This window comes from Syngnathoides biaculeatus, chromosome 6 (genome assembly GCF_019802595.1).
Source record: "Syngnathoides biaculeatus isolate LvHL_M chromosome 6, ASM1980259v1, whole genome shotgun sequence".
Lineage (NCBI taxonomy): Eukaryota > Metazoa > Chordata > Actinopteri > Syngnathiformes > Syngnathidae > Syngnathoides > Syngnathoides biaculeatus.
The window spans coordinates 10106476-10133683 of record NC_084645.1 but is presented as its reverse complement, the minus strand read 5'-3'; the positions used below and the strand labels follow the sequence as shown (position 1 = coordinate 10133683).

At 42.2% G+C, this 27208-nt stretch overlaps 1 protein-coding gene across 1 annotated transcript; it reads left to right on the top strand.

Annotated features, from left to right (window-relative positions):
* The first annotated feature begins 28 nt into the window (after positions 1 to 28).
* Positions 29 to 27208, top strand: hsf4 (heat shock transcription factor 4). The gene is made up of 14 exons (XM_061823645.1): positions 29 to 154; positions 1117 to 1225; positions 1318 to 1445; positions 1526 to 1650; positions 3527 to 3602; positions 4607 to 4674; positions 5327 to 5426; positions 13248 to 13366; positions 20861 to 21091; positions 21160 to 21248; positions 21818 to 21843; positions 22557 to 22622; positions 22701 to 22798; positions 27075 to 27208. Exons 1-13 carry the CDS (start codon positions 29 to 31, stop codon positions 22758 to 22760), a joined length of 1323 nt encoding a protein of 440 aa, XP_061679629.1. The 3' UTR covers positions 22761 to 22798; positions 27075 to 27208.

The following is a 27208-nucleotide window of genomic DNA, read 5'->3' as shown; positions in this document are numbered from 1 at the left end:
ACCGACTGTGGCAGTGGACCGAGTCAGCATGCAGGAGTCTCCAGGTGCTATGGGTGTAGATGGCAACTACACCAGCAACGTTCCAGCTTTTCTCACCAAACTGTGGACTCTCGTGGAGGATCCAGATACTAACCACTTAATATGCTGGAGTGCTGTGAGTATCTTAAAAACATCTACTGAACTCTTGTGAACAAAGGATCCATGTGCTGTGTTCATCAAAAGTCATGCTTTTGACACAGTCAAGCATTTTAGATATTATATAATATGTAGGACTAAAATGCAAAAGAATTGTGTCAGATATGAACAACTCAAATGAATAGTTTCCACAAAATGAAAAGAATAATGAATACTACCACTACATTCTATTCTTAGAAACAATAATTGCACACATTAGTCCGAGATCGACATCATAACAGATGCCTTGGAAACACCCTTCATTATTGATTTAGAGGTTAGCTATAGGTTAGACATTAATCTATTAAAGTATCAGGAAATCTATTAATGATAACAAGGATTTTCACAATGTATACAGCTTCAACATACAGGTCAAAAACAGCTTGATGATACTAATGTATTTGTGTGTTGTATTTTGTTGATATTAGTTGTGGTAATAAAACGTTATTTAATATGCCCTAATGAGAAAACTGAAAAAATGTGAAAAGCTAACATCTGTTTATATTATAGATAGATAGATAGATAGATAGATAGATAGATAGATAGATAGATAGATAGATAGATAGATATAGATAGATAGATAGATAGATATAGATAGATAGATAGATAGATAGATAGATAGATAGATATAGATAGATAGATAGATAGATAGATAGATAGATATATAGATAGATAGATAGATAGATAGATAGATAGATAGATAGATAGATAGATAGATAGATAGATAGATAGATAGATAGATAGATAGATAGATAGATAGATAGATAGATAGATAGATAGATAGATAGATAGATAGATAGATAGATAGATAGATAGATAGATAGATAGATAGATAGATAGATAGATAGATAGATAGATAGAGCAAGAATTATTTCTTAAAAGTGAAAAAGGATTCCTTACAGACATGATGATAACAGCCATTACTGTATTTGTCTGTTTCAGACTGGGACCAGTTTTCATGTATTTGACCAAGGTCGCTTTGCCAAGGAAGTTCTACCAAAGTACTTTAAACATAATAATATGGCAAGCTTTGTCCGGCAGCTCAACATGTGTAAGTCTTTCTTCCTTCTCATTACATCCCTTTTTTTTCCCCTTGTCTTTTGTCCCTAACATATTTCTATTCTGCTTTCCCTGTGTGTCTAGATGGCTTTCGAAAAGTTGTAAATATTGAGCAAAGTGGTCTGGTCAAGCCCGAGAGAGACGATACAGAGTTCCAACATTTGTACTTCCTCCAGGGACATGAACATATGCTGGAACACATCAAGAGGAAGGTATTTCATGCACATGTAATGATCACAGAAAACGGAATCATTTTCCAAAACAAACTGGGTCACAGTATGGACATGCACAGGTATCAATTGTAAAGAGTGAAGAGACCAAAGTTCGTCAGGAGGACCTCAGCAAACTGCTGTATGAAGTTCAGCTACTGAGAACACAACAGGACAACATGGAGTGTCAGATGCAGGACATGAAACAGTGAGTAGGCAGTTTGTGTGTGCTACTCATGATCCTGCAACAGGACTGGTGAACTAATAAAAAGAAAAAAATCAATTAAATGAAAGAAAAGGAAATTCATGACTCATTAAAAATCAGTGAGATAATTATTGTGCATCATATTGTCAGACAGACAAATGATTACCACCAGAATTACAAAACAACATAGATCCATATACTGTCACATGTAAACTAAATACATCCAGCTGTTAAAGATATACAGGTTGAAAATCACATTACCTCTGTTGCTATGTCGGAACACATCAACCAGTGCAGGGACAGAGCCTCCCCCCATCGGTGGCTATTGTTGTTCAATTGCTGCCTCTGTGTTCTTTGTGTGCTGCTGCTTCTTTGTACTCAGCATTGTTTGTCAATGAGAGCAGAGAATGTTCACCTGCTCACCTGACTGGCACACACACAGTGACCACTTGTGCATGCACGTTCAGAATCAAATCAGATCACATTGCATTTCTCTTACATAAAAATGCAACACAACGTGCTTTAGATGAATTAAATATACAAGCTCACACAGCACATATTGATTAATAGCATAGAGAAATGTCGAGGCACTGAGGATCTAGTTTCGGAAAGACAACCTGTGGGAGTCATCCACACTGACAGGTTTTACAGCCCGCAGGCACAGAGAATGTCGACACAAAGACCACCGTGACCTAGGAAGAACGGGATAGACTCCCCTCATTGTTGCATTTGGAGTCCCCCTGTCCACCGGGCCATGGGAAAACTGCAGAATGACCGAACACACCTCCCAGTCTGAAGGTTCCCATTGAGCAGACATAGGAGTAAAAAAAAATCAAATAAATAAAAATAAAAAGACTAAAAGTCTACAAGAAAAAATAAAAATCTGGATGACAATAAAAAATTCAGTAAAATAGGATCAAAGGAATCCAAAATAATTAGTACCATTGTTAAAAGAATCAATACAGTAATAAATACTGGTCTAAATACAGTAAATAATTGAGAAATAGGTAAAAAGGCTAAATCAAATAGGCGAGTCATGGGTTTCCTTTTCAAAACAACAGATTCTGTGGCCCTGACCCTCTGCAGACTATTCCAAAGGCACAGGCACTCGTGGCTAGATGCAGCCTTGCTGTAAGGTCTTGGTCCAGCCACAAGAATAATGAAAAATGTCCGGTGGCAGAGGACCTCAGGGCCGGAAGAATTGATGTGATAAAAGCATATCAGATAGATAGGATGGCCCAAAAAAAATAAAGACTAGTAAAAGAACCTTATGTACAGTCATATATTCTTGCTGTAAAATCAGAATATGTTTAAGTAAGTTCAAATGACAAAACTAGCATACTTTATTATTTTTTTAATCAAGCAATCATAAGCCTGAGCTATTACTAGTAACATAAAACTTAGCCTGAATGCAAAAATAACACAACAGATTTACAGTGACTACAGTATGTCTATGAAACCATATAGTTATTATCGTATAACGCTGTTTGGATGGAGCTATTGTGGTCAGACATGCCCAATGGATGACAAAAACTCAAGGCATTTGGAAGGTACAAATTATATTTCTTACCTCATAGCAAGCATGCCTTTATATGAACTTCAGTTTGTGATTCAATTCAAGTGGGGCTGCAACTAACAACTATTTTAATAACTGAATAATCTTTAGAATAGAATAATTTCGTTAGAATAGTCATAAGAATTGTTTTTATTACATCGAAGAATCAGTTTAAAAAAATGCTCTCTTTTTTCAAATTTGGAAGAAATTGCAGAAAAATACATTCACTATGATTGATTTGTTTACAATTTCGTGCTGTCAAAATTAACATTAAATATGTCCCCTTTTGGTTGTGATCATATCTTTTTCTTGTACTGTTTGAAGGCAGAATGAGGTTCTGTGGAGAGAGGTGGTTTCACTGAGGCAGAACCACACACAGCAGCAGAAGGTCATGAACAAGGTCAGTCTATGTCCATGTGAAGAATAAGACATTTGCTGGTCTTGATTTGAATTGACTAAATAAATTGAGCGGCATGTCTGGTTCGGGCGTTGGCCTCACAGTTCTTAGGTCCCGGGTTCAATCCCGCACACGCCTGTGTGGAGTTTGCATGTCCTCCCTGTGCCTGCGTAGGTTTTCTCCAGGCACTCCAGTTTCTTCCCACATCCCAAAAACATGCAACATTAATTGTACACTCTAAATTGCCCCTAGGTGTGATTGTGACTGCGGATGTTTGTCTCAATGTGGCCTGCGATTGGTTGGCAACCAGTTCAGTTCTGCCCATTGACAGCTGAGCTAGGCTCCAACACTCCCGCGACCCTCGTGAGGATAAGCGGCTAAGAAAATGGATGGATGGATGGATGGATGGATGGATGGATGGATGGATGGATGGATGGATGGATGGATGGATGGATGAAAATCCCCAATGCAAACACTTGTCATTCAGATATTCTCTTTGTTAAACATGAACAGAAGGTATTCAAGCAAATGACTTAAACTTCTTGTTGAAATCAATACCAGTTTTTGTTGAATTTTTAATGCAATATTACGAGACATACTGTAATTATCTTTTACTCATTTTAGTCAATATATCCAAAGATATACTGTAAATATAATGTGATCTTTGCACAAACCGTTTCCTTCCGACAGTCCAACTATGTTGGTCCATTTTCGTCTTTTTGCAGTCAAGCTCGGTTGAGTTATAGCTGTGACTTCATCTTATGTTTAACTATGTGTAGTCAGTACATAGAGTGCATTCATAAGTAAAAATATGAGAAAGGGTTGGGCTTAGGGGGTTAACCCTAAACCTAAAGTGTATTCTCTGTCTTTGTGTGTGTGTGGGTGTGTGTGCGTGTTTGTGTATGTTTTATGTGAGAGAGAGACAGAAACAAAATAAAATGAGAAATGAGAGATTGAAAGCTTAGAGAAGGTTGCTGATTTATGCTGTGCTTTTCTCTCTTTGCCAGCTAATTCAGTTTCTGTTCAGTCAGATGCAATCCAACACACCTGGCACTGTAAGCATGAAGAGAAAGCTGTGAGTACACTCTCTCTCTCTCTCTCTCTCTCTCTCTCTCTCTCTCTCTTTCTCTCTTTCTCTCTCTGTGTCTTTCTCTCTCTCTCTCACACACACACACATATACGCAGGCTTCCAATCAACAAAAGTCAGACAAACGGGGCCACAGTGGGGCAGAGGGAAGGGCTGGCTCAGCTGACAAACTGAACCATCAAGCAGTGTGAATGGCGACAAGTGCTGAATCAGTCACAGACACACACACACACACACACACACACACACACACACACAGACACACACACACACACACACACACACACACAGATGGAAGGCACAGCAGAGTGCATGACCCTGCTTCTACCAATGTATGTAAAATGCTGGTTCAGCCTTCCTGCTCCAGTGGGAAAAGCACGTTCTCACACGAAGGTGCCAAGAGCATCGGCATTAGAGGGTCAGCATGCTACCTGGCACAGTTGCAATGAATGATGCCTCATTCTTTATAACAGGTTGACAACACTATGTGGGAAATTCAAGACCCCTTTGACCATATTGCAAATATCATTGCAGTTAATTCAAACAAACAAGAACGTTCAGTTGTCCACCCAGCAGGGATTGATAGTGCAACTGCTATAGATTTGATGTTTAATTAATCAAAACTTACTTATCTGTTCAGGCCATTGATGTTGGATGACGGCTCTATTAGCCCCCCTGCCGGCAAGTTCAGCCATAGTAATCCAATGGAGCCAATGCATGAGCCCTTCTACATTCAGTCGGTGAGAGAATATGGAAATGTTACACACTGCATTTTATGCCGCTTCACCATATTCACTGGTAGCTTCATATTCATGTTCAGAATTATATGTGCTACTACAATTTCATACACATGTATGTATACAGTATGATATTACAAACCTCTATACAAATTTCGTTGAGATATTATGTAAGACAAATAAAAATAACCAGAATATAATGATTCACAAGCACATCTGCCTCATAGTTCCGAGGACCCCGATTCAAATCCGGCCCCAATTGTGTGGAATTTGTATGCTCTCCTCGTGGCTGTGAGGGTTTTCTCTGGGTACTCCGGTTTCCTCTCACATTCCAAAAACATGTGTGGTAGGTTAATTGAAGACTCAAAATTGTCCGTAGGTGTGAACGGGAGTGCAAATGGTTGGGTGTTTATATGTGCCTTGCGATTAGCTGGCGACCAACACAGGATGTACCTGCCTCTCGTCAAAAGATAGCTACAATAGGCTGCAGCACGCCTGCAAACCTAGTGAGGATGAGCAGTTTACAAAGTGGATCAATAGATGATTTAAAAATCCATTTCAATCCATATTCAATTGAATAGAGGTCAAAAACAAGACATTTAATGTTTAAATTGATAAAATGAACTTCAAAGCTTCACTCATTTTAAATGTGATGCCTACAACACATTCCAATAAGATGGAACAAAGACATTGTCACAGCACCTTTACTTTTAACAACTCTCAAAAGGAATTTAGGATCCATTCATTTTTTGAGCCACTTATCCTCATGAGGGTCACATGACTGCTGGAAGCAACCCCAGTTGTCATCGGGCAGAAGGCTGGGTAGAATTGTGAGGCCAACGCTCTACAGCTGCGGCACCGAAAAGAACCGAGGATACTAATTCTACTTCTCCGTTATCATAATTTGTGCTTTATAATAAGGTATGCGTTTTCAATGGGAGTTTGGACTGCTGACTGCTACTATTCTCACTCTTTTACCAAGAATTTACATTGTTATAACATGCAGAATGTGGCTTGATATCATCTTCCTGAAATAAGCATAGACATCTCTGGAAAAGATGTTGCTTGGATGGCAGCATATGTTGTTCCAAAACCTGCACGTGCCCTTTAGCATCACTGGTGCATTCACAAGTTACTCTTGGCATGTGCGCTAACACCCACTTATACCATCATAGATGGTGGCTTTTAAACTTTGAACTATCCAAGTAGGCCTTATCCTCTTTGGGCCAAAGGTCACAGTGTCCATGATTTCACCAAATGACTTGTCAGACCACAGCACATTTTTCCACTTTGTGTCAGTCCATCTCAGATGAGTTCAAGCCCAGAGAAGCCGGCAGCGGTTGTGTGTTTCTTGATATCGGGGCTTTCGATTTGCATGGTAGTTTTTTACTTGCATTTGCAGATTATCGAATGGTGGTTGGAAAATATCATTGACTGAACCCTCACCCCTTCACCATTCGCCATTCTTAATTTAAGTTTAGATTAAGCCCGACGGACACTACATGTCTTCATTCCCAATTAGAGTGGACTACACTATAAAAATAGCGTTGCTGACCTCACCCAACTGTAATCAACTGTACACTTGGATACTCTGAGCGAGGCTGTTTTCACATTTGATGCTGTTTTTACAGTATATTGTACTAGATCACATTTCTGAAATTACAGAAAAATGATTAATAGTAAAGGAAGAATCGGGTTGCTAAAGAGAAAGTGTATATGTGAGAATAAAACACAAACTGTAGATTGTCTCGTCCAGAACCAAGAACAGGAGAGAATTTTAATCACAGTCTGAGGTCAGTACATAGGCAGCCAGTCTGAAAAGGCAACAGCATCTAAAAACATGAGGCAAAAGGCAAGGTCAAATATCAAACACGTCTTTGTTTACTATGAGTCTGTGACGTGGAGACAAGAACGCTGGAACGTTACAAGGGACAACAAACTGGCAACCAGACAGAATGAGACACGAGGTTTCAATGGATGGTGTAATTCAGACTGACAAGGCAAAGGTGAGGAGACTGCTCTCGGGACCGTGCGAACAAGGCAAGGGGAAAACAACACCCTTCCAAAATGGAAGTCCAGAACAAGCGAGTAAACCTAGAAGTCACCCAAGAACTTTCCCAAGGCCCACAGCCCTCCCACTCCACCAGATATTGCAACCCCCTCCTCCTACAACGAGACGACATCAGCCATCTCACCAAGAATACGTGGCCACCGTCCACAAAAGGGAGGAGGGGGCCTGGAAGGCAGGTCCAGAGGGTACCCCCGGTCAGGTTTGAGCAGGCTGATGTGAAATGCTGGGTGGAGCCGCACCGACCATGGGAGGCTAAGCTTTATGGTGGCAGGGTTTACAACCTTTGCAATGGGAAGACCCCAACAAACCTGGAAGCGAGCTTCAGGGACTCCACCTGGAGTGGAAGTTGCTTTGTGGCTTACGGTCAGCCGCGGTCTTATTGGACTGCCCTTGGCATAGCAGCATTTGACGGGCTCCTTCCCAAGTGGTCCTGCAGCGCCTCACTAAGGTCAATGCAAAAGGAACCATGGCCTCAGGGGATATGGCAGGTAACAGAAAGGTTTGGTAACCATCTACAATATCAAAAGGAGATAAACTAGTGGATGCAGACATAAGAGAATTGTGTGAGACCTGAACCCAAACCAGCTTGTGAGTCCAGGAGTGTAGTTCCTGAGAAGCGAGACATCGGAGCCCAGTCTCCAAGTCCTGGTTCAACCGTTACATCTGTTTATTGGTTTCAAGATGGAACCCAGATGATTGACTAATAGTAGCACCCATTAAAGTACAACACTTTTTCTAAAATTGTAAAACATATTGCAGGCCCCTATCAGGTAGTATTTTTTGAAAACCATGAAACTTGAATACATGGTTAAAGGAGAAATCCAGTGCTTTGCATGAACAATGTATCCAATAGGTCATGTAATATGTACCCTATTTTGACAATGTGATGCTAAATCCTCTCTCATTTTATAGAGTTTTGAGAAGATTTTTATCGTCAATTACGAATTTTCAGGGGCGCTGCCATTTTCACGAGTCACATGATGTATGTGACGTGTACTTTGCCATTCCAAACGCTCGATTGCATGGTACACAATTATGCCCAGCGCTGATTTTTTTCTGATGAAGAAATAGCATTATCGGTTGATCAGGAAGAGGAAGGAATACTTTCATACAGATTTGAATCTGTGGCTGAAAATTAATGTTCCATATTCGGATGGTTATTCGGGCGGAATGACGTGGCGTCTGACTACTCGGAGGCCTACGCGCGACATAAGTGCGTAAACAAATGCCCCATGGGAGCTCCGGGCCGGCAGCCGAGGATGGTTCTTCGGACAAGAATGACATGGAGTCTCACGAGGAAGGTTCGGCGGTGGTCTGCGAGCAGAGCTTTCGGGGAGCGGAGGCCTTTAGCCAAGCTTCGGTGGTGGCAGAGGCCTTTACCCTAGCTTCGGCATCCGGGACTAACGGCCTCCGCCACCTGGAAGCTCTGCTTGTGGCTTGCCACCGCCCGCTTCGTTAGCCCCGGACGCTGAAGCTAGGCTAAAGGCCTCCCTGGATTTTGAAGGCCCTCGGGGCCCGCCTTCGGTGGCGGCGGAGACCTTTAGCCTAGCTTTGGCTGGGAACTCGTCTCGGGGCCGCTATCGGAGCTCGCTCATGAGACTCCGCGTCATTCCCGTCTGAAGAACCATCTGCGGCTGTCAGCCCGAAGGTCCCTCGGCCTTTGTTTACGCACTTATGTCGCGCGTAGGGTTAGGAGTAGTCAGACTCGGCGTCATTCCGTCCGAAGAACCATCCGGTGTCCCATGTAATCCAACGTTTGGAACAGCACAGTATACGTCACATATGCCCACGTACATCATGTGACTCGGGAAAATGGCAGCGCCCCTGAAAATTCGTAATTGTCGATAAAAATCTTCTCAAAACACTTTTCAATAAGAGAGGATTTAACATCACATTGTCACAATACGGTACATATTACATGACCTATTGGATGCACTGTTAATGCAAGCACAGGATTTTCCCTTTAATCATTAACTTGGCAGTTTCTTTTGCTGAGGGAAGTTTCGACAGTGCAAAAAAAAAAAAAAAGTGCTATCTTAGAGACTCTATCGACAACTGTGAAAACAGTGGTATATCCTTTAGAAGCCGGTAATCTTGTCACAAAGTCTACAGAAATATCTGGATCATGGCAAGCAATGACATAGTTAAGAACATGCCCTTTACCATTTGGTCATCAAAAGCACTGTTCGACAACAGATTGCGTCTTGGCTATGCCAAGTTTACATACAGTCCTGTTGGTGTGGGGCCAGTAGATAATTCTTCCCCTTCAGGATGGGACCAGATAAAGCCTGTTTTCTGGGCAACTTTCAGGGCCACCTAGAGCTCACCTACCCTTCCTAGCATTCAATGTATTAGCAGACTTAAGGTGCTCACATTTCTTCTGATCTGTCCATATTAAAAATGGGGTGAGGCCTGAGCTCCTTTTAGCCAGGGCCTCCACTTCCAGCAAAACCACTTTGATGGTGAACAGTTCACGATCACCGATCTCATCATTTCTCTTGGCTTGGTCAGTCTTTTAGAGGTAAGCGCAAGGATGTAACTTACCTTCCTTGTGACTTTTCTGGGAGAGAACTGCTCCTTTTTCCACCACCAGATGCATCAACTTCTACAATAAACTGTTTTGGGAATTCGGCAAGGTGAGGATTGGAGCGGAGGTAAAGCTCAATTGAAGCTTCTGAAAATCTGCATGACACAACTAGGCCCACTCATAGGGTCAATGTGGTGAGGTGATGTCATGCAAAGGCGAGAATATTAAACTGAAGTTTCTCATGAATTTTCTACAGAAATTAACAAACCTTAAAGCCCAAGTGTAATCCCTATAAACATTCCAAAATTAATATTGTAATGAAAAATGGATATAACATTATTCACTTCAATGTCAATACAAAAAATAAATGTGAGCGGAGAGCACGTCATCCATGCGCAAAGTTGCAGAAGTGTCATTCTACGATATCCAAGTGCTCGCCATATTGGCTGCATCCTCTGTAAGTGGACATTCCCAGACATTCGCCAATGAAAAGACGTGGTGCACCCTAACTATGGGAGACGAACATGTCCCTTCTGACACAGAAGCTCTTTTCGAAGAGGATAACAGCACACAGCTGAGTGAAGTTACCGGGGCAATATTGCATTATTGCTTCGAGCCGTCAGGGCATGTTTCGAACCATATTCAGATGATATGCGATCACGGACAAACCGCATCCCCGTCCGATCCACTTCCGCGGCGGAGATGAGTCATAGCGGCTCATCGCAGCCGGCAGGTGTGGCTTATGACAGAGCTGAGCCGTACTGCTTTAGGGGGGTGTTCATAGATGCCGCAGTAGGATGAACAACACAGTCAGCCGGGGCGCTTTACTGCGCCCATGCGGCTGAGTAACGCATTCTCGGCTGGGTTCTTCAGAGCCGCCCCCATCCACAAACCCCGACGCGCAGCTTTCGCAGAAGCTGTGACTGCCAAACGCGGTGCCTCAGCCGGTGTGGCTGATTTTCAGCATCATGGTGGCATATAATGGAGCCGAGGCGTGCTGCTTTTAGAGGGTTGTTCACAGCCACCGCAGTACGCGATGAACACTATCGAGCCGTGGCATATTACTGCGCGCACGAGGCTGAGTGAGACAATGTTGGCTGGATTCTTCAGATTCACCGCCGTCCGTGCAGCAGTCCGACGCCGTCCGACGTGCAAATCCACATATTTCATCTTTTGTTACATTATGAGCGACCGATTACGTGGTCCGCCCCAAACTATTATTTTTTTTTGTAGCTAAATACACACCTACCTGTGATTTGGAACCCACAAAGCTCTCCTCCTCTGCACATGTGCAATCCATTTTTCCCAACAAACTTTCAGACTTATGAAGGGTAATTCCATCCTCCCGAGTGTTCAAGCAATGTCCAGCAATGCAATGAGCCAGCATTTTGGCTAACACGAAGGAACAACACGCTACCTTCCCAGAGGTAAAACTAATGGAAACAAATGAGTCCACTTGGGGGCGCCGCTGTCCTTTACGTCCCTTCCTGCTCCTTCTCGAAAACAAATCCCTCGAGAGGATTTTCATGGTGGAAGTTACAAAAAGCTGTATCCGTCAAAATCATGTTTTGTGGTGAAAAAACGCATGGTTCTCATATTGGCTGAAGTTTTTTCATTAATAACATACTAAAAATCATCCATTTCATGGTACTTGACCTTTAAGAACCTTTGTACAGTATGTCCTTATGTGACATGGGAGTGGGCCAATTAGACACAGGCGGAAAGAGACTTGCCTCACAGTTCTTAGGTCCCGGGTTCAATCTTGGACCCACCTGTATGGAGTTTGCAAGTTCTCCCCGTGCCTGCGTGGGTTTCTATCGGCCACTCCCGTTTCCTCCCGCATCCCAAAAACATGCAACATTAACTGGACACTTGAAATTGCTGCTAGGTGTGATTGTGAGTGCGCCTGTTTGTTGTTATGTGCCCTGCGATTTGCTGGCAACCAGTTCAGTGTGTACCCTGCCTCCTGCCCGTTGATAGCTGAAAACATGCATGGTATTTTAATTGAAGGACCTAAATCACCTTTAGAGTGAATTTGCGTGCGAATGGTCATTTGTGACTATGTGCCCTGTGACTTGCTGGCAATTAGTTCAGGGTCTACCACGCCTCCTGCCTCAAGATAGATGAAATAGGCTCCAGCACTATCGGGAACGTTATGACAATAAGCGGCTCAGATGATGGATGAATATTCATGAATGTGCTAATTATAGGTGCCGTGGCACACAGGGTATGTGTACCCCACTGCAACAGAAGGGTCTCCAAGTTGCATTCCGGTCTCAGTGCGTGTTGTTGTTGTCTCCTTGGGCAAAACACTTAACCCACATTGCCTAAGAATGAATCTTGTCATATGGTTGATGGTCGTCGGAGTGGCCATGGGCGCAAATTGGCAGCCACACTTCCATTAGATTGCCCCAGGACAGCTGTGGCTTCACTAGTAGCTTAGCACTTGCAGTGAATGAATAATGCATTTATTAAGTTTCTTTGATTTCCTTGAAAAGTGCAATATCAGTTGAAAGCATTATTTATTAATTCATTCAACTTCCATTCCATTTATCCTCACTAGGGTCACTTACGTGCTGGAGCCTAACCCAGCTATATTTGGCCGAGAGACGGGGAATATTATGAACTGGTTGCCAGCCAATTACAGGGCGCATAGAAACAAACAACCCTTTGTACTTACATTCACACCTACGGGCAATTTAGAGCCTTCATTTAACCTCGGATGCATGTTTGGAGATGTGGGATGAAACGGGAGTACCCAGAGAAAAAAGAGGCAGGCACGGGGAGAACATGCAAACCCCACACAGGCGAGGCAGGGATTTGAACGCCGGATCTCAGAACTGTGAGGTAGATGTACTCATCAGTCTTCCACCTTTCAACAAAGCATTATTATTATTGTTAGCTTTTAAGTTGGAAACTACAATCATCCCTGGTTTGCATGAAGGATTGTGCATACCAACATAGAAAAATCCTACATCCCATGTTAACACATGTATGCTGCAGTTGTTATGTAATATCAACACCAGATGGAAGCAGTGTTTAGTGAGACTGTTGACACTAATGTTTTCACTTTGGCTGAGGACGATCACCATCATCCTTTTTCATAGATGGGTTCTTTAGGCCTGGATGTGTCATTCATCACTGTGAACTGTGAGCTTGTGAACCCAGAGGATACATTTTTGTGATCAAGGGAATTAAATTTAACTTGACTCCTCCTCTTTCTCAGCCATCCAATGATGCTGCTTCATGTTCTACCGCTGGGCTAACAGGTGGACCGATCATATCAGATGTAACAGACATGTCTCAAACCTGCATGTCCCTCCAGATGCAGCCTGATGAGACCAGGTGAGTGAAGTTGATATATGTAGTATATCTGCTACCATAAAGATCTGTCATCTTTATGTCATCTTACTTAACACGACTCAGACAATTCCCAAAAATTCATCTGGATAGGGGTTGTTTGAAATTGCTTGGGGAAAAAAAACACAGACAAGTTAAAAAAACAACTCGGTGATTGTTGGAAGACTGATGGATTCAACATGGGGTTGAACGTATCCTCATCAGCCTAAATTTATAATTCCACCTCAGAAGCTTAGAATGTCTTTAAATACTCGTGTACCCCTCTTCAGTCACATATCAGCTATCGGAGTATGTGCAGTCAAGAAATTAAGTATTTGAACACCCTGCTATATTGCAAGTTCTCCCACTTAGAAATCATGGAGGGGTCTGAAATTTTCATCGTAGGTGCATGTCTACTGTGAGAGAGAAAATTTAAAAAGAAAAATCCAGAAATCACAATGTATGATTTTTTTAACGATCTATTTGTGTGATACAGCTCCAAATAAGTATTTGAACAGCTGATAAAAATCAATGTTAATATTTGGTACAGTAGCCTTTGTTTGCAATTACAGAGGTCAAATGTTTCCTGTAGTTGTTCACCAAGTATGCACACACTGCAGAAGGGATTTTGGCCCACTCCTCCACACATATCTTCTCTAGATGATACAGGTTTAGGTCTGGAGGCTTTAGGATGGTTCCATTCAGAACACAGAGTCCCAGCATTGTTTGGAGATGGTGGAAAGCAGTAAGTCAGAGTTTAGTTTCCAACTGGCCATCCAGGACTGCAGCGGACAAAAATGGACCATCACTAATGTACTGACCGTCCTTCCCCAGTGAACACATTTTTGACACTTTTATTCTAATGGAGAATGAAAAAGTAAAAGCTTTTGCAAAACAAAAGGCTGCAATGGAATCAAAAAAATGGATGGCCTTATGGATGGATGGATGGATGGATGGATGGATGGATGGCCGCACGGATTGATGGACAGCTACTAAACTCTGGTTTCCATCGGAATAACTGTTTTCCTGGTCAAAGCAGGAAAATGTGTTCAAAAGCACCCCTTGATCTGAGGTATACTGTATTTTGAACACAGAACATTCTTCAATCAGATATATACCACTAGTTCCCAGTAGATGCTCACAGATTAATTGTGTTCCCAAAACATACATTTTTGCTGTTGGAATTACGGTAAAATTTCAAGTTCCTGGAACAAATTCATAGATTTATGTAACCCCTGTTGGTAAAGGAGGAACTCTGCTTGAAATCAGATTTAAGGTATCAGACCACAGTTGGAGAGTGTGCTATTCCACTATCATAAATTGTAACATAACTAAACAAAATTTTAATTAGGATCATTGCGGTATGCTTGTGCGCAGAGGGCAACTTTTTCTTATGAGCAAGTTATATGATATCAACTTGAAACTTGACTGCTATATTTTGCTCATGGTTTTGGCAAGTATATGCCCTACGACAAACCCCAGTAACAATACACTCCAATACAAAGCTGCAACCCAAAATGGATTAATGGCATGACGTCAGTTAAAACAGAAATTACTTGGTATTAGCAGATTTCACCATGTTTCAAAAATGTAATTGAAAAAAAAAGAGAACGGACTTAAATAATACCATTCCATTTCTCTAGTGAGGAATAAATTCTGTTTGTGTCAGAGCTCTCTGTTACTTTAAGATCAGAATCATAAGTACCGTATTTTTCGGACTATAAGTTACAGTTTTTCTCAACCCAACCTTCAACTACTAAAGTGAGGGCCATTGTGGTTTGAATCCCTTCCATCCACATACAATGGAGAAAATGCGTTTTTGAACACCTTGCTATATTGCAAGTTCTCCCACTTAGAAATCATGGAGGGGTCTGAAATTATCATCGTAGGTGCATGTCCACTGAGAGAGAGATAATTTAAAAAGAAAAAAACAGAAATCTAAATGTATGCTTTTTTTATCGATTTATTTGTGTGACACAGCTGCAAATAAGTATTTCAACACCTGAGAAAACCAATGTTAATATTTGGTACAGTAGCCTTTGTTTGCAATTACAGAGGTCAAACGTTTTCTGTAGTTGATCACCAGTTTTGTAACACTGCAGGAAGGATTGTGGCCCACTCCTCCACACAGGTCTTCTGTAGATCAAACAGGTTTCTGGGCTGTCACTGAGAAACACGGAGTTTCAGCTCCCTCCAAAGATTTTCTATTGGGTTTAGGCATGAAGACTGGCTAGTCCACACCAGAACCTTGATATACTTCTTACGGAGCCACTTGCTGGTTTTCCTGGCTGTGTGCTGCGGGTCATTGTCATGTTGAAAGACCCAGCCACGACCCATCTTCGATGCTCTGACTGAGGGAATGAGGTTGTTCCCCAAAATCTCACAATGCATGGCCGCGGTCATCCCTTCCTTAATACAGTGCAGTTGTCCTGTCCCATGTGCAGAACAACGCCCCCAAAGCATGATGCATCCATCTCCGTGTTTCACAGTAGGAATGGTGTTCTTTGGATTAAACTCATGATTCATCTTTGTCCAAACACGATTAGTGGAATTATGACCAAAAAGTTAAATTTTGGTCTCATCAATACAAACCCAGTAGAGCTCTTAGATCGACTGACTCAGGTCAAATAGTGGAGTGCAGAGTCCAAAGCAAACATGGTAAAGCAGCATTTAGCTATTATTCTTCATACAAATGGAATAAGTTGGCAACAGAGGTGAGGTCAGACCCAAGTGTGCATGTTTTTAAATCCAGATTGAAAACTCTTCTTTTTTCTCATGCTTTTAGATTATATCCACTTTTTCATCATATTACTTGCACTGTATGCGTTATTTTTTTAATAGTTAGTTTGTCCTTTTTATTGTTTTTATCCCGTTTTTGTTTTATCTCTTTGTTTTCAAATTTCTTTAATCATGTAAAGCACATTCAGTTACCTCGTGTACTAAATGCGCTATACAAATAAATTTGCTTTGCTTTTGCTCATCTGACCACAAAACTTTCTTCCATGACACGTCTGTATCATTGAAATGGTCATTGGCAAACTTAAGATGGGCTTTGACATGTGCTGGTTTAAGCAGGGGAAACGTCCGTGCCATGCATGATTTCACACCATGACGTCTTAGTGTAATACCAACAGTCACCTTAGAAACGGTGGTCCCAGCTCTTTTCAGGTCATTGACCAAGTCCTATCGTGTAGTCCTGGGCTGATTCCTCACATTTCTAAGGATCATGGAGACCCCACGAGATGATATCTTGCATGGGGCTCCACTCCAATTGAGATTGACAACTATGTTTAGCTTCTTACATTTTCTAATGATTGCTCCAACTGTGGACCTTTTTCACCTAGCTGCTTGGCAATTTCTCCGTAGCCCTTTCCAGCCGTATGGAGTTGTATAATTTTGTCACTGGTGTCTTTGAACAGCTTTTTGGTCTTGGCCATGTTTGAGTCTTACTGATTGTATGGGGTGGACAGGTGTCTTTATGCAGCTAACAACCTCACACAGGTGCACCTGATTCAGGACACTACATGGAGTGGAGGTGGACTTTTATAGGCGGACGAACAGGTCTTTGAGGGTGAGAAATCTACATGATCAACAGGTGTTCAAATACTTATTTGCAGCTGCATCACACAAATAAATCGTTAAAAAAATCCTACATTGTGATTTCTGGATTTTTCTTTTTAGATTATCTCTCTCACTGTGGACATGTACCTAGAAAGAAATTTTAGACCCCTCGATAATTTCTAAGTGGGAGAACCTGCAATTTAGCAGTGTGTTCAAATACTTATTTTCTTCACCATATCCTTTGTAATGGATGTTTTTTTTCCCTGCAACCACACTCTCATGTCAATCCCTCACCGGCCATGGACATCATCCCATCCACTATTATACAGTACATTGGGGTGGTTTCTAAAACAGCACTTGCAGACCCACCTGCCAACACCCTTGATGGCTGTCTCACAGGGATCCAGAGGATTACCTCTGGGTATACAGTAATCCCTTGATTATCACGTTGGTTGTGTAATCCTGCAATTGACTAAATCCACAGAGTATGAACAGATTATTGTGTAGTTGATATTTATTTAAATTTCACATATGCAATTTAATGTCAGTAAGTGCTTTATATGAGAGGTACAGGTATTGCTTTCCATACACTCATGTCAAGCAACTTGGTGATTTACCAAATGAAAAAGAGAAGGGCCAGTATCCCAGGAGGGATGGAGGGCATCTTATTTCAACAACGAGGTAGCTGTACTATCTGCTATGTAGTATTTATTAGCATTTGGATAAAATGTAATTTATTTCATAAATAAATTAATTGAAGGTGAACAACTGCGTTCACTTCAAGTTTAGCCTGATAGATGTTTAACGTCAGATTCAAACTCATTTTGTCTTTTTAAACTTTTGAAAAAAAAATTGGAAAAAGTGATGAAAAAACCTCTTATTCAGTCTCATAATCTGAAGGTTGCTACACTTATGAAATACTACCTCTAGATCACAGATGCTCGTTGTTAATACACAAAACACAACACAGAGTTGAATTTTAGACAGTATTTCATAAATTCTATGCAGGATCTATAGGGAAATATACAAAGGACTCTTAACTACAGAATGAAAATTACACTAAGGATAAACACAAAAGGAAAATAGAACTGCTCGAGTAAAGTTGAGTGTGACTAGATTGCACCAGGGGTGGCACGGTGGAGCAGCTGTAGCGCGTCGGCCTCAATGTTCTGAGGACTGGGGTTCAAATCCTGGCCCTGCCTGTGCGGAGTTTGTATGTTCTCCCAATGCCTGCAATGGTTTAATCCAGCCACTTTGGTTTCCTCCCACATCCCCAAAACATGTATTCATTGGGTATGAGTGTGACTGTTGTCTGTCTCCATGTGCCCTGGGATTGGCTTGCAAGCAGTTCAGAGTGTACCCCGTCTCCCTCCCAATGACAGCATTGATAGGCTCCAGCACTCCTGTGACCCTCATGAGGATAAGCGGCTCAGAAAAATGAAATGAAATAGGCTGGACTGTGTTGAGCAAGTACAAAGTTGGAGGTTGTGTGAAGCCAGTGTTTGCCTCAAAATTATTAGGCTTTAATATTGTACAACCTAGCAATGTTGTGGTACTCACAAACATAGTTTCATCGATCTTTGGAGATTGTCTTTTCTCTGTGCATTTCAGGAGGAAAAGGAATCAGGTTTAGTTTGTAAAGAGAAAAATGCAGAAAATAAAAACAGGCAGGAGAAGCAAAAGGGAAGCTGTTCATCACACTCCGTTGGGAGAATATGACAATCTTCCTGCCTACTGCTAGCTATAGCAAGTTTCCCAGACTTCTCTTTCCCCAGCCACTACATCCAACTCTTCTGGAGGGGTCCCTAAGTGATGCCAGAATAGCCAATAGATATAGTCTCTTCAGCGTTCCCTGGGTCATATCTTTCTGATGGGACATGCCCAGAACACCTCACCAGGGAGGCTTCTGAATCAGATGCCCCACCCACCTCATCTGGCACCTCTCAAATGGAAGGGCAGCGGCTCTACTCTGAGACCCACCCGGATGAGGGAGCTTCTCACCCTATCTCGAAGGGAGAGCCCGGACATCCTGTGGAGGAAACTCATTTCGGCTGCTTGTATCCAGCATCTTGTTCTCTCGGTCACAACCCACACCACGTGACCATAGGTGAGGGTAGGAAGGTAGTTCGACGAGTAAATTGAGAGCTTCGCCTTTCGACTTAGCTCCCTCTTTACCACAACGGATAGATACAAAGTCCACATCTCTGTGGATTGTACACAGATCCGCCTGTCCATCTCACACGCCATTTTTCCCTCACTCATGAACAAAACCCCAAGATACTTGAACTCCTCCACTTGGGGCAGGATCTCATCCCCACGCCGGAGAGGGCACGCAACCCTTTCCCAACTGAGTACCATTGTCTCAGATTTGGAGGTGCTGAGTGTCATCCCAGCTGCTTCACACTCGGCTGCAAGCCACTCCAGTGACCGTTGGAGATCACGGCTTGATGAAGCCAACAAAACCACATCATCTGGAAAGAGCAGCGATGCAATGCTGAGGCGACCAAACCGGACGCCCACTACACCTTGGCTGCACCTAGAAATTCTGTCCATAAAAGTTATAAACAAATTCAGTGATAAAGGGCAGCCTTGGTGGAGTCCAACTTAGTCAAGTTTCCATCCAAAAAGCTTACACTGGTTAAACCACATGTTTGAACAAAGAAAAGGGGAGGAGAGCCATGCCGAGGTCATTCAGACCAAGACAAGAGGGAGCTAGGCACATACTTGAGAGAAGGTGGAAGTTAAGGGTCACACAATCACATTTCTTGTTTGATTACTAGCAGTTCTCAAAATCTCACAGCTGAACCTGTAAAGTTCACACACTGACACAGACATCAAGGCATAGATTTTGAATATTTTTGAAGAGTTTGCGAAATATCAAAACGGACATTTTATCAGGGCACTGATGGTGTTGTGGTACACACTCCTTACTTTGATTCAGGCAGCATGGGATCGATTCCTGCTCAATGATGGAGTCGATATTTGCCCTCTGGCTTACGCTCGACCAGTTCAGGGTGTAGTCTGCCTTTTGCCTAATGTTAGCTGGGATACAATCCCTCACTCCAGTGACTCTTGTGAGGATAAGCGGTTTGGAAAATTCTCATTTTTTTATCTTCACTTAACAAGACCATTTCGTCCACATTGCAGTGATTGTCAGTCATTGGACTTGAGTTTGTAGAAACAGGCTCAATGACAGTGTGGCATGGACATCTGGAGTCTCTTCTTAAAGCTTTTCATTGTACAACCAGATAAAGATTTGCCAGGGAACGCCAGAATTGGTAGCTTTGCCATTAGACCCCTGTTCGGTTCATAGATAAACGTCATACTAAACTCAACAGACACGTGAGGAATGTGAGAGACTGCAGAAACTGTGGATGGTTTTCTGCTGAGTGCAACATCCTCCTGAATGAATAGTTTGGTGCTAGGTTTGTTTTTGATTCACTAACATTCAGGGTGTGTGACGTATATGGTGCAATCCCTATTTTAATATATATCAATTTGTTTGTCTATTTATTTATATTTTCACTGGGTTTTGTGTAATCACAGCTCAAATGATTCCAATATTTATTACTAACTCATGAAGCACATGTGCTGTGATACTTTGTGATTGACTACTTATTCTCATAATAAGATCACATGAGGCTGGTCCAATTTAATGTACTGCACATGTATACTCAGAATAGAAATGTAAACATTTAAACACACGTAAAAAGTTGAACAGAGACCTTTAATAGGAATAAAAAAAACAAACCTCAGCATTTAAACCCGGTTCGCAGGCCAAAAATAAGAAAAAAAAGTACAAACCCAGTTCTTCTTCAGTCATAAACAAACTGCAATATAATGGAGTAACAGCACCCTCCATTGTCAATTTACTATACTGCAACAAAAAGGGCGACACAGTCAACTTTGGGGGTAAGGTTCCTTTTCGTTTTTCATCAGGGAAAAGTGCCTGATGCTTATCAAAGAAGAGCCTGTGAGTCCAGGAGTGAGAGCAGGAGTCAAAGGAGGCAGTGCTGGCGGAGGAGACACTCTAGCATTGACCGCCTCCTGTGAGGTGTGCTCTTCAGAACCTCCCGTCCTTCCTGTTGCAATGGTGCAGTCTGTTTTGGAAGGGAGAGGCTCAACTGCCACAATGACAGATAGACGGATTAAGAGAGCCGCTATGGAAAGGTAAGAGCTCACATCCAGTAGACGTTAACGCGCACTCAACTTGTCATTGGTTGTATTTGTGTGTACAGAGTGGAGTGTGCTTCTGATACAGTGGAAAATATGGATATGACCCTGGAGGAGTTACAGCAGCTGATACTCAGGAGCCATCAGCATAATAATATGGACCCAGGGATGAGTACTGTTGTTGATGTGAGCACGCAAATGCATTCACAAAAAAAGTGCTTGCACACATACGGTGGAGAAAAAAAGTCTACACACCTCTGTTCAAATGTCATTTTTTTATGATGTCTGATCATGACAACTACAAAAAAGAATTATAAAAATTGTTCCACCATAAATGTAACCTATAATTTATACAACTGATTTAAAACGTTTCTCTTCAAGATCTTTTTGAGACGAAGGGTTGGTAAAAATTAACTGAAATAAGATGGGCTCTAAAGTACACGCACCCTCTTATAAGTTGGATGTGACTGTGTCTATAATTAACCAACATTCAAACTCACTTTAAATGGGCGTCCGTGCACATCTGCCCCCATTCTATTATTCTTCCCCAAATAAAGTTAAGATGTTCTAGAAGGCTTTTACTATTAGTTTTATTTTTGGGTTTTTTTGGGTTTGTTTGGTTTTTTTTTAGCCTTAAGGTTTCATGCTAACACTGATTGTTCTTTGGAATTGCTTATAATTCACTCCATCTTGACTTGGGTGGCAATTCCAGCTGAAAAAAACTGTCCCAAAACATTGCTGCTATGAATGTGCTTTACTGTAGATGTGGTGTTCTTTTAGTAATGTGGAGTATTGTGTATACGACATACATATTTTTGCAATTATGGCCAAAATGTTCAACCTTGGTTTAAATGGACCATGACAAACAGTATTTTCCAACATTTGTTTGCGAGCAGAGGAATGTGAGTGTAAATGGTTGTTTGTTTCCATGTGCCCTGCAATTGGCTGGCAACCAGTTCCTGCCCGAAGATAGCTGGGATTGAGCACTCCTCCAGCACTTCTGTGACCCTTGAAAGGAAAAGCGGATGGGGTGTAAAATACAGTAATGGCTAATCAAAGGGATTTTAAATGGTGTCAGATGTGTGCTGTTTTCCATTTCACACCAGTTTGAATGTGGTTGGTTGATTCTCAATGTGGGCACATCCCAGTGATAAGATGTGCACAGTTACGCAACCACATGATTTAAGTTGTTTCCTTTTACTTTCCCCACTCCAAAAGATAGAAACCTCAATCAATTCCATTGGACAGGTTATAGTCCATGTCAATGGTGGATTTTTTTTCCCTCCATGATTCATCTTGGCAAAAATGGCCTTTGAACAGGGGTGTGTTGACTTTATATATGAGCAGTATAACTTTTTTTTTTTTTTTTTTAATGTACTTTGCGGACAGTATTTGTCCTGTCATTATTCCCTTTCTGAAAATAAAAACACATTGCCACTGCCTTTCTCCCTTTGATTTGCAGCCCTTCAGTGTAAACCTTCCTCTGACTGAATGGAGCTTTAATGAGATGGAGACCAACCTCAAATCAGTAAGTCATTGAATTTTGTGTACTTTTGATTGAGCATTTAATTGCCTGCATTTGGTTCATGTGTCCATTATTTCACAGTATGTGTTCCATAACCAAGAACCTGAGGCTTTTCCAGCATCTACTTGTGAAAAACAGTGATCAGTCTATGCAGTGAGTGGTCCTTTTTGAAATGAAAGGTAATAATGTTACCCCATAATCTCATTTTGTTTGCTGCTTTTCAGAGCTCAAAGACATTTTTACTGAGACCTTTGTTTTAAATTAAGTGGTAAATGAAATGTAATTGTGATTTGGATTCATGTTTAAATGATAATGAGATTAAAAGACTAACATTACACTTTTTAAAAATACTTGACTTTAGAAAAATACCAAATGTCTTTCATACATAGGGTACCCAAGTGCAGGGAAGCAGGCAGGCAAGGCACAAGTCCAGGAGTGAAAAAAATGTATTTGATGTCCAAAAAAAGACAAACTAAACAGAGTCCAACAACCAACAATCAAAGTAACAAAGAAAACCTTAATTTAACCGAAACTCCAAAAAGACATGACGTGGTATAGAGAGACAACGACATGGGCATGGACACACATGACACCAACAACCAAAAACAAAAGTAACAAAGAAAACCTTGATTAAACCTAACACTTGGAACAAAGCATAACTGACAAAGGGACAATGGCATGGTTACAGACATAGGGACAGACTAAGAATGACCAAGCAATGACATCAACAAGAAGCGAAAACAGGGAGGTAAATCCACACAGTGACAAGAAAATTAAGAACACTTGGACAAGTGGCTGAAGTGACCTAATTGGGCTACACCAGGGAGAGGGCGAACGCGAACAGGTGCACTGAGCTAACAAGATGGATTCCAGACTCTCCACAAAATAAGAAAGGTCACCAAACCAGGTCGAGCGGAAGGGGGCACGGAGTCACTCATGCCTGTCTGAGCAGTTCAGGAGGTTGGCCAGGATGCCAAAGCACTATGATCCTTACAGGGCCGTTCAGGCGGACGTCAGTGATGACAAACCGGATGGCAAAGCAGGGGCCAGGAAATAGGGACAGGTGGCGGCCACTGGTCGAGTGCTGCCGGAAGAGGGAGAGCTGGCGACCCCCGGAAATGGTTGCGGTCACAGGTTGAATGACTTGATTTCATGCCTCAAGGCAGAAAATCATCTGGAATGAAAGAGCTGGTGGCATCTGCAGTTTGACCGTCGCTGCGACCGGTGGTGGCTGCAGGTCTAGCACCCCCAGCACAAGAGTCTGGTGCAGCTGCCAGGGAGCAGGACCTGGTGGCAGCAAAAACGAGGCTCCGGCAAACTCAATTGTACAATAAATAAATCATGCTGCTGAATTTGGACCGAATGTTGTGAATACTCGACCTGGGACGCCCCTGGTGATGACTTCAGTGGAGTAAGTATCATTCTGTGAAATCTTAGTGGCCAAATTGGAGCCATATATCGTTCGTGTTTGAAGAAGCGCGGCCTAGCTTAGCCTAGCCCCGTTTGCCAACAACAAGACGCATTAGTAATCAAATACTTACCGTGGAGGAAAACATTAATCGCTAGTACCTACACGACCGGCAAAACCTTCGTATCATACAACGGGGTCCTATACAACGGGGTCCGTGAGTACGAGTAGTGAGGAAGTTGGACAAGTTGAAAGGCAGACTTAAACTTGGCCCTCGGCCCAGATTAGTTTAGTTGACTTACAACGTGACGCGTTGTGATCAAACCATTAACGTTGAAGAAGGATTGAACGTGAGTAACTGCATAATCTTGTTCAACCAACCCAACTTGTACAACGAGGATCGTGAGGACGACTCAACCTGCAACTACTGGAGTGAGAGCCATTGGTTTGAATATTTTTCATCCCCGTATCCTTTAAATCTACATATCCTTTACATTTTTTATACTCTAACCTTCTTACCCACATACCCTTTTAACTTTAACTTTAACATAGACCAGGTTGTATGTGAATTGTGTTAATCGTGCTGACTTTGTTTATTTGACTGCTTCTATTTGGACTTCAACATAGATTAAGTTGCATGTGAATGAAGTGTGTACCTTGTGTGTTGACTTTGTTTATTTGATTGTTTTTTTGACTATCTGCAGCCCTTTGGGGAACGCAATATTGTGCGACCTGTTGGCCGGATTAGCTGAATTACCAAAGTAAAACAGAGTGTATGTGCATAAACGAGAGGGGCGGTGGGGGAAGAGTGAAGCTCCAGGGAGAAGAGATGGCGAGGGTGGACGACTTGAAATACTTGGGGTCAACAATACAGGGCAATAGAGAGTGTGGTATGGAAGTGAAAAAATGGGTCCAAGCGGGGTAGAACAGTTGGCGGAAGGTGTCTGGTGTCCTATGTGACAGAAGAGTCACTGCTAGGATGAAGGGCAACGTCTATAAAACAGTGGTGAGGCTGACCATGATGTGCGGATTAGAGACGGTGGCACTGAAGAAGAAACAGGAAGCAGAACTGGAGGTGGGAGAAATGAAGATGCTGAGGTTCTCCCTTGGTGTGAACAGGTTGGATAGGATTAGAAATTAGCTCATTAGAGCACAGCCAAAGTTTGATGTTTTGGAGACAAGGTTCGAGAGAGCAGACTTCGATGGTTTGGACACGTTCAGAGGCAAGAGAGTGAGTATAATGATAGAAGGGTGGTGAGGATAGAGCTGTCGAGGAAAAGAGCGAGAGGATGACCAAAGAAAAGGTTCATGGATGTGGTGAGGGAGGACACGAAGACTGTGGGTGTTAGTTAGGAAGATGCACGAGATAGGCTTGGGCTTAGATGGAAAAAGATGACACACTGTGGTGACCCCTAACTGAAAGGAAAAGAAGATATATATATAAATTGCTAATACCAATACTGATTGGACCAGCAGGATGTGAGTGAGTGTCCTAATACGGCACAAGGCAGAAAAATAGTAGGTTCGCTGATCAAGAATGTAATGCCCTTATTGCCAGAGGGGAAAAACTGTTCGAATGCCTTCTACTTTTGACTTTCATAGATCTGTAGCGTTTGCCCGATGGAAGGAGCTGGAGGAGCTGGTGGGCAGGATGTGGAGGGTTTCGTTGCGTGCAAGTCCTCAGTGGTGGGTAGCGTGGTGCCGACAATACGTTCAGTGGTTTTGATTGTCCGTTGCAGTCTGAGTTTGTCGTTTTCTGTGGCAGCCCCAAACCAGATTGTGATGATGGTACACAGTACTGATTTGAAGACCACTGTGGAGAACTGTCTCAGCAGCTCTTGTGAAGAGCCGCAAGAAGCACATTCTTTGTTGAGCTTTTTTGAGGATGGAGTTGATCTTCATCCCCGACTTCAGGTTCTCTGAGACTGTAATTCCCAAGAACCTGAAGGTCGCGATGGTTGACAGTTGAACAGTGTCTGGGGCAGTTGTCATGAAGGTTGCCTCTTGAAAGAATCATCTCCACAGTCTTTCGAGTGTTCAATTCCAGGTTGTGTTGACCACACCAAACCTCCAGTCTCGCCACTTCCTTTGATACGCAGACCCGTTGCCGTCTTTGATGAGGCCGATGACCGTAGTGTCATCTGCAAACTTCAGGAGTTTGAACGTTGGATTCCATGAGGTGGAGTCGTTTGTGTAGAGCGAAAAGAGCAGAGGGGAGAGGACACAACCTTGGGGTACACCGGTACTGATAGTGTGCGTGGATGAGGTGGTGTCCCCCAGCCTCACCTGCTGTGTCCTGCTAGTCAGGAAATTGTAAATCCACCGGGAGATGGCAGGTGAGTCGCTGTGCTGGAGAAGTTTGGAGGAGAGGAGTTCAGGGATAATGAACATGGATGCTTAACACAAGAGCTTTGGTTTTCTCATAGAAGTGTACAGACCTCTCTACTTCTGTTTGACGCACTTTTGTACCTTTGTCCATATTGAGACGTTCGCCCCTGCCCTCTTTTCTCTGATTGGTTGCCTCCATGTGGAAGACTCAAACCTCACTACGTGTGAGAGCACACATTTGTTATGTTGACAGCACTGGGTCAGGCGTAGAGAGGTAGTCAGCGATATTTACTTTTCATGTAGAAAAATGTCAAGAAATTTGAAAAATGACTTGATTTCATGCCTCAAGGCAGAAAATCATCTGGAACTTTGTAATGCGTAGACAATTTTAATTTATATTTCTCGTTTACAGAGCCACCGTTGAGCAAATATAACATCCCAAATACGAGAAAAAGTTGATTTGGTCAAATATGGGACATTTAAATGGTTCAAAACTGTGACTGATGGCAGGTATTTTTCTGGTGCTAAATCTGTCTAAAAATATGTTTTTGTTTCAATTCATGTTACAACAGTGGACAAACTAGAAGTTTTCATTACACCACGAATAAATACTTCAAAATCATTCTAATCATGATATGCTATCCCTTAAGTACCAACTATTTTGCATATAATCTCTTGTCTTGCTTTGTGTGCCCCAATTAATTATAGTTTCTCTTCAGGCCACGGCCAACTTCACCCTGCATGAAATTGATCCTTCAGGCTGGCCAGACTGTTTATTGCATTTGCCTTCTTCGCGAAAAATATTCTCATGGAATGCAGAAATGGTCATATTTGTACCAATTGTCCTTTTTTT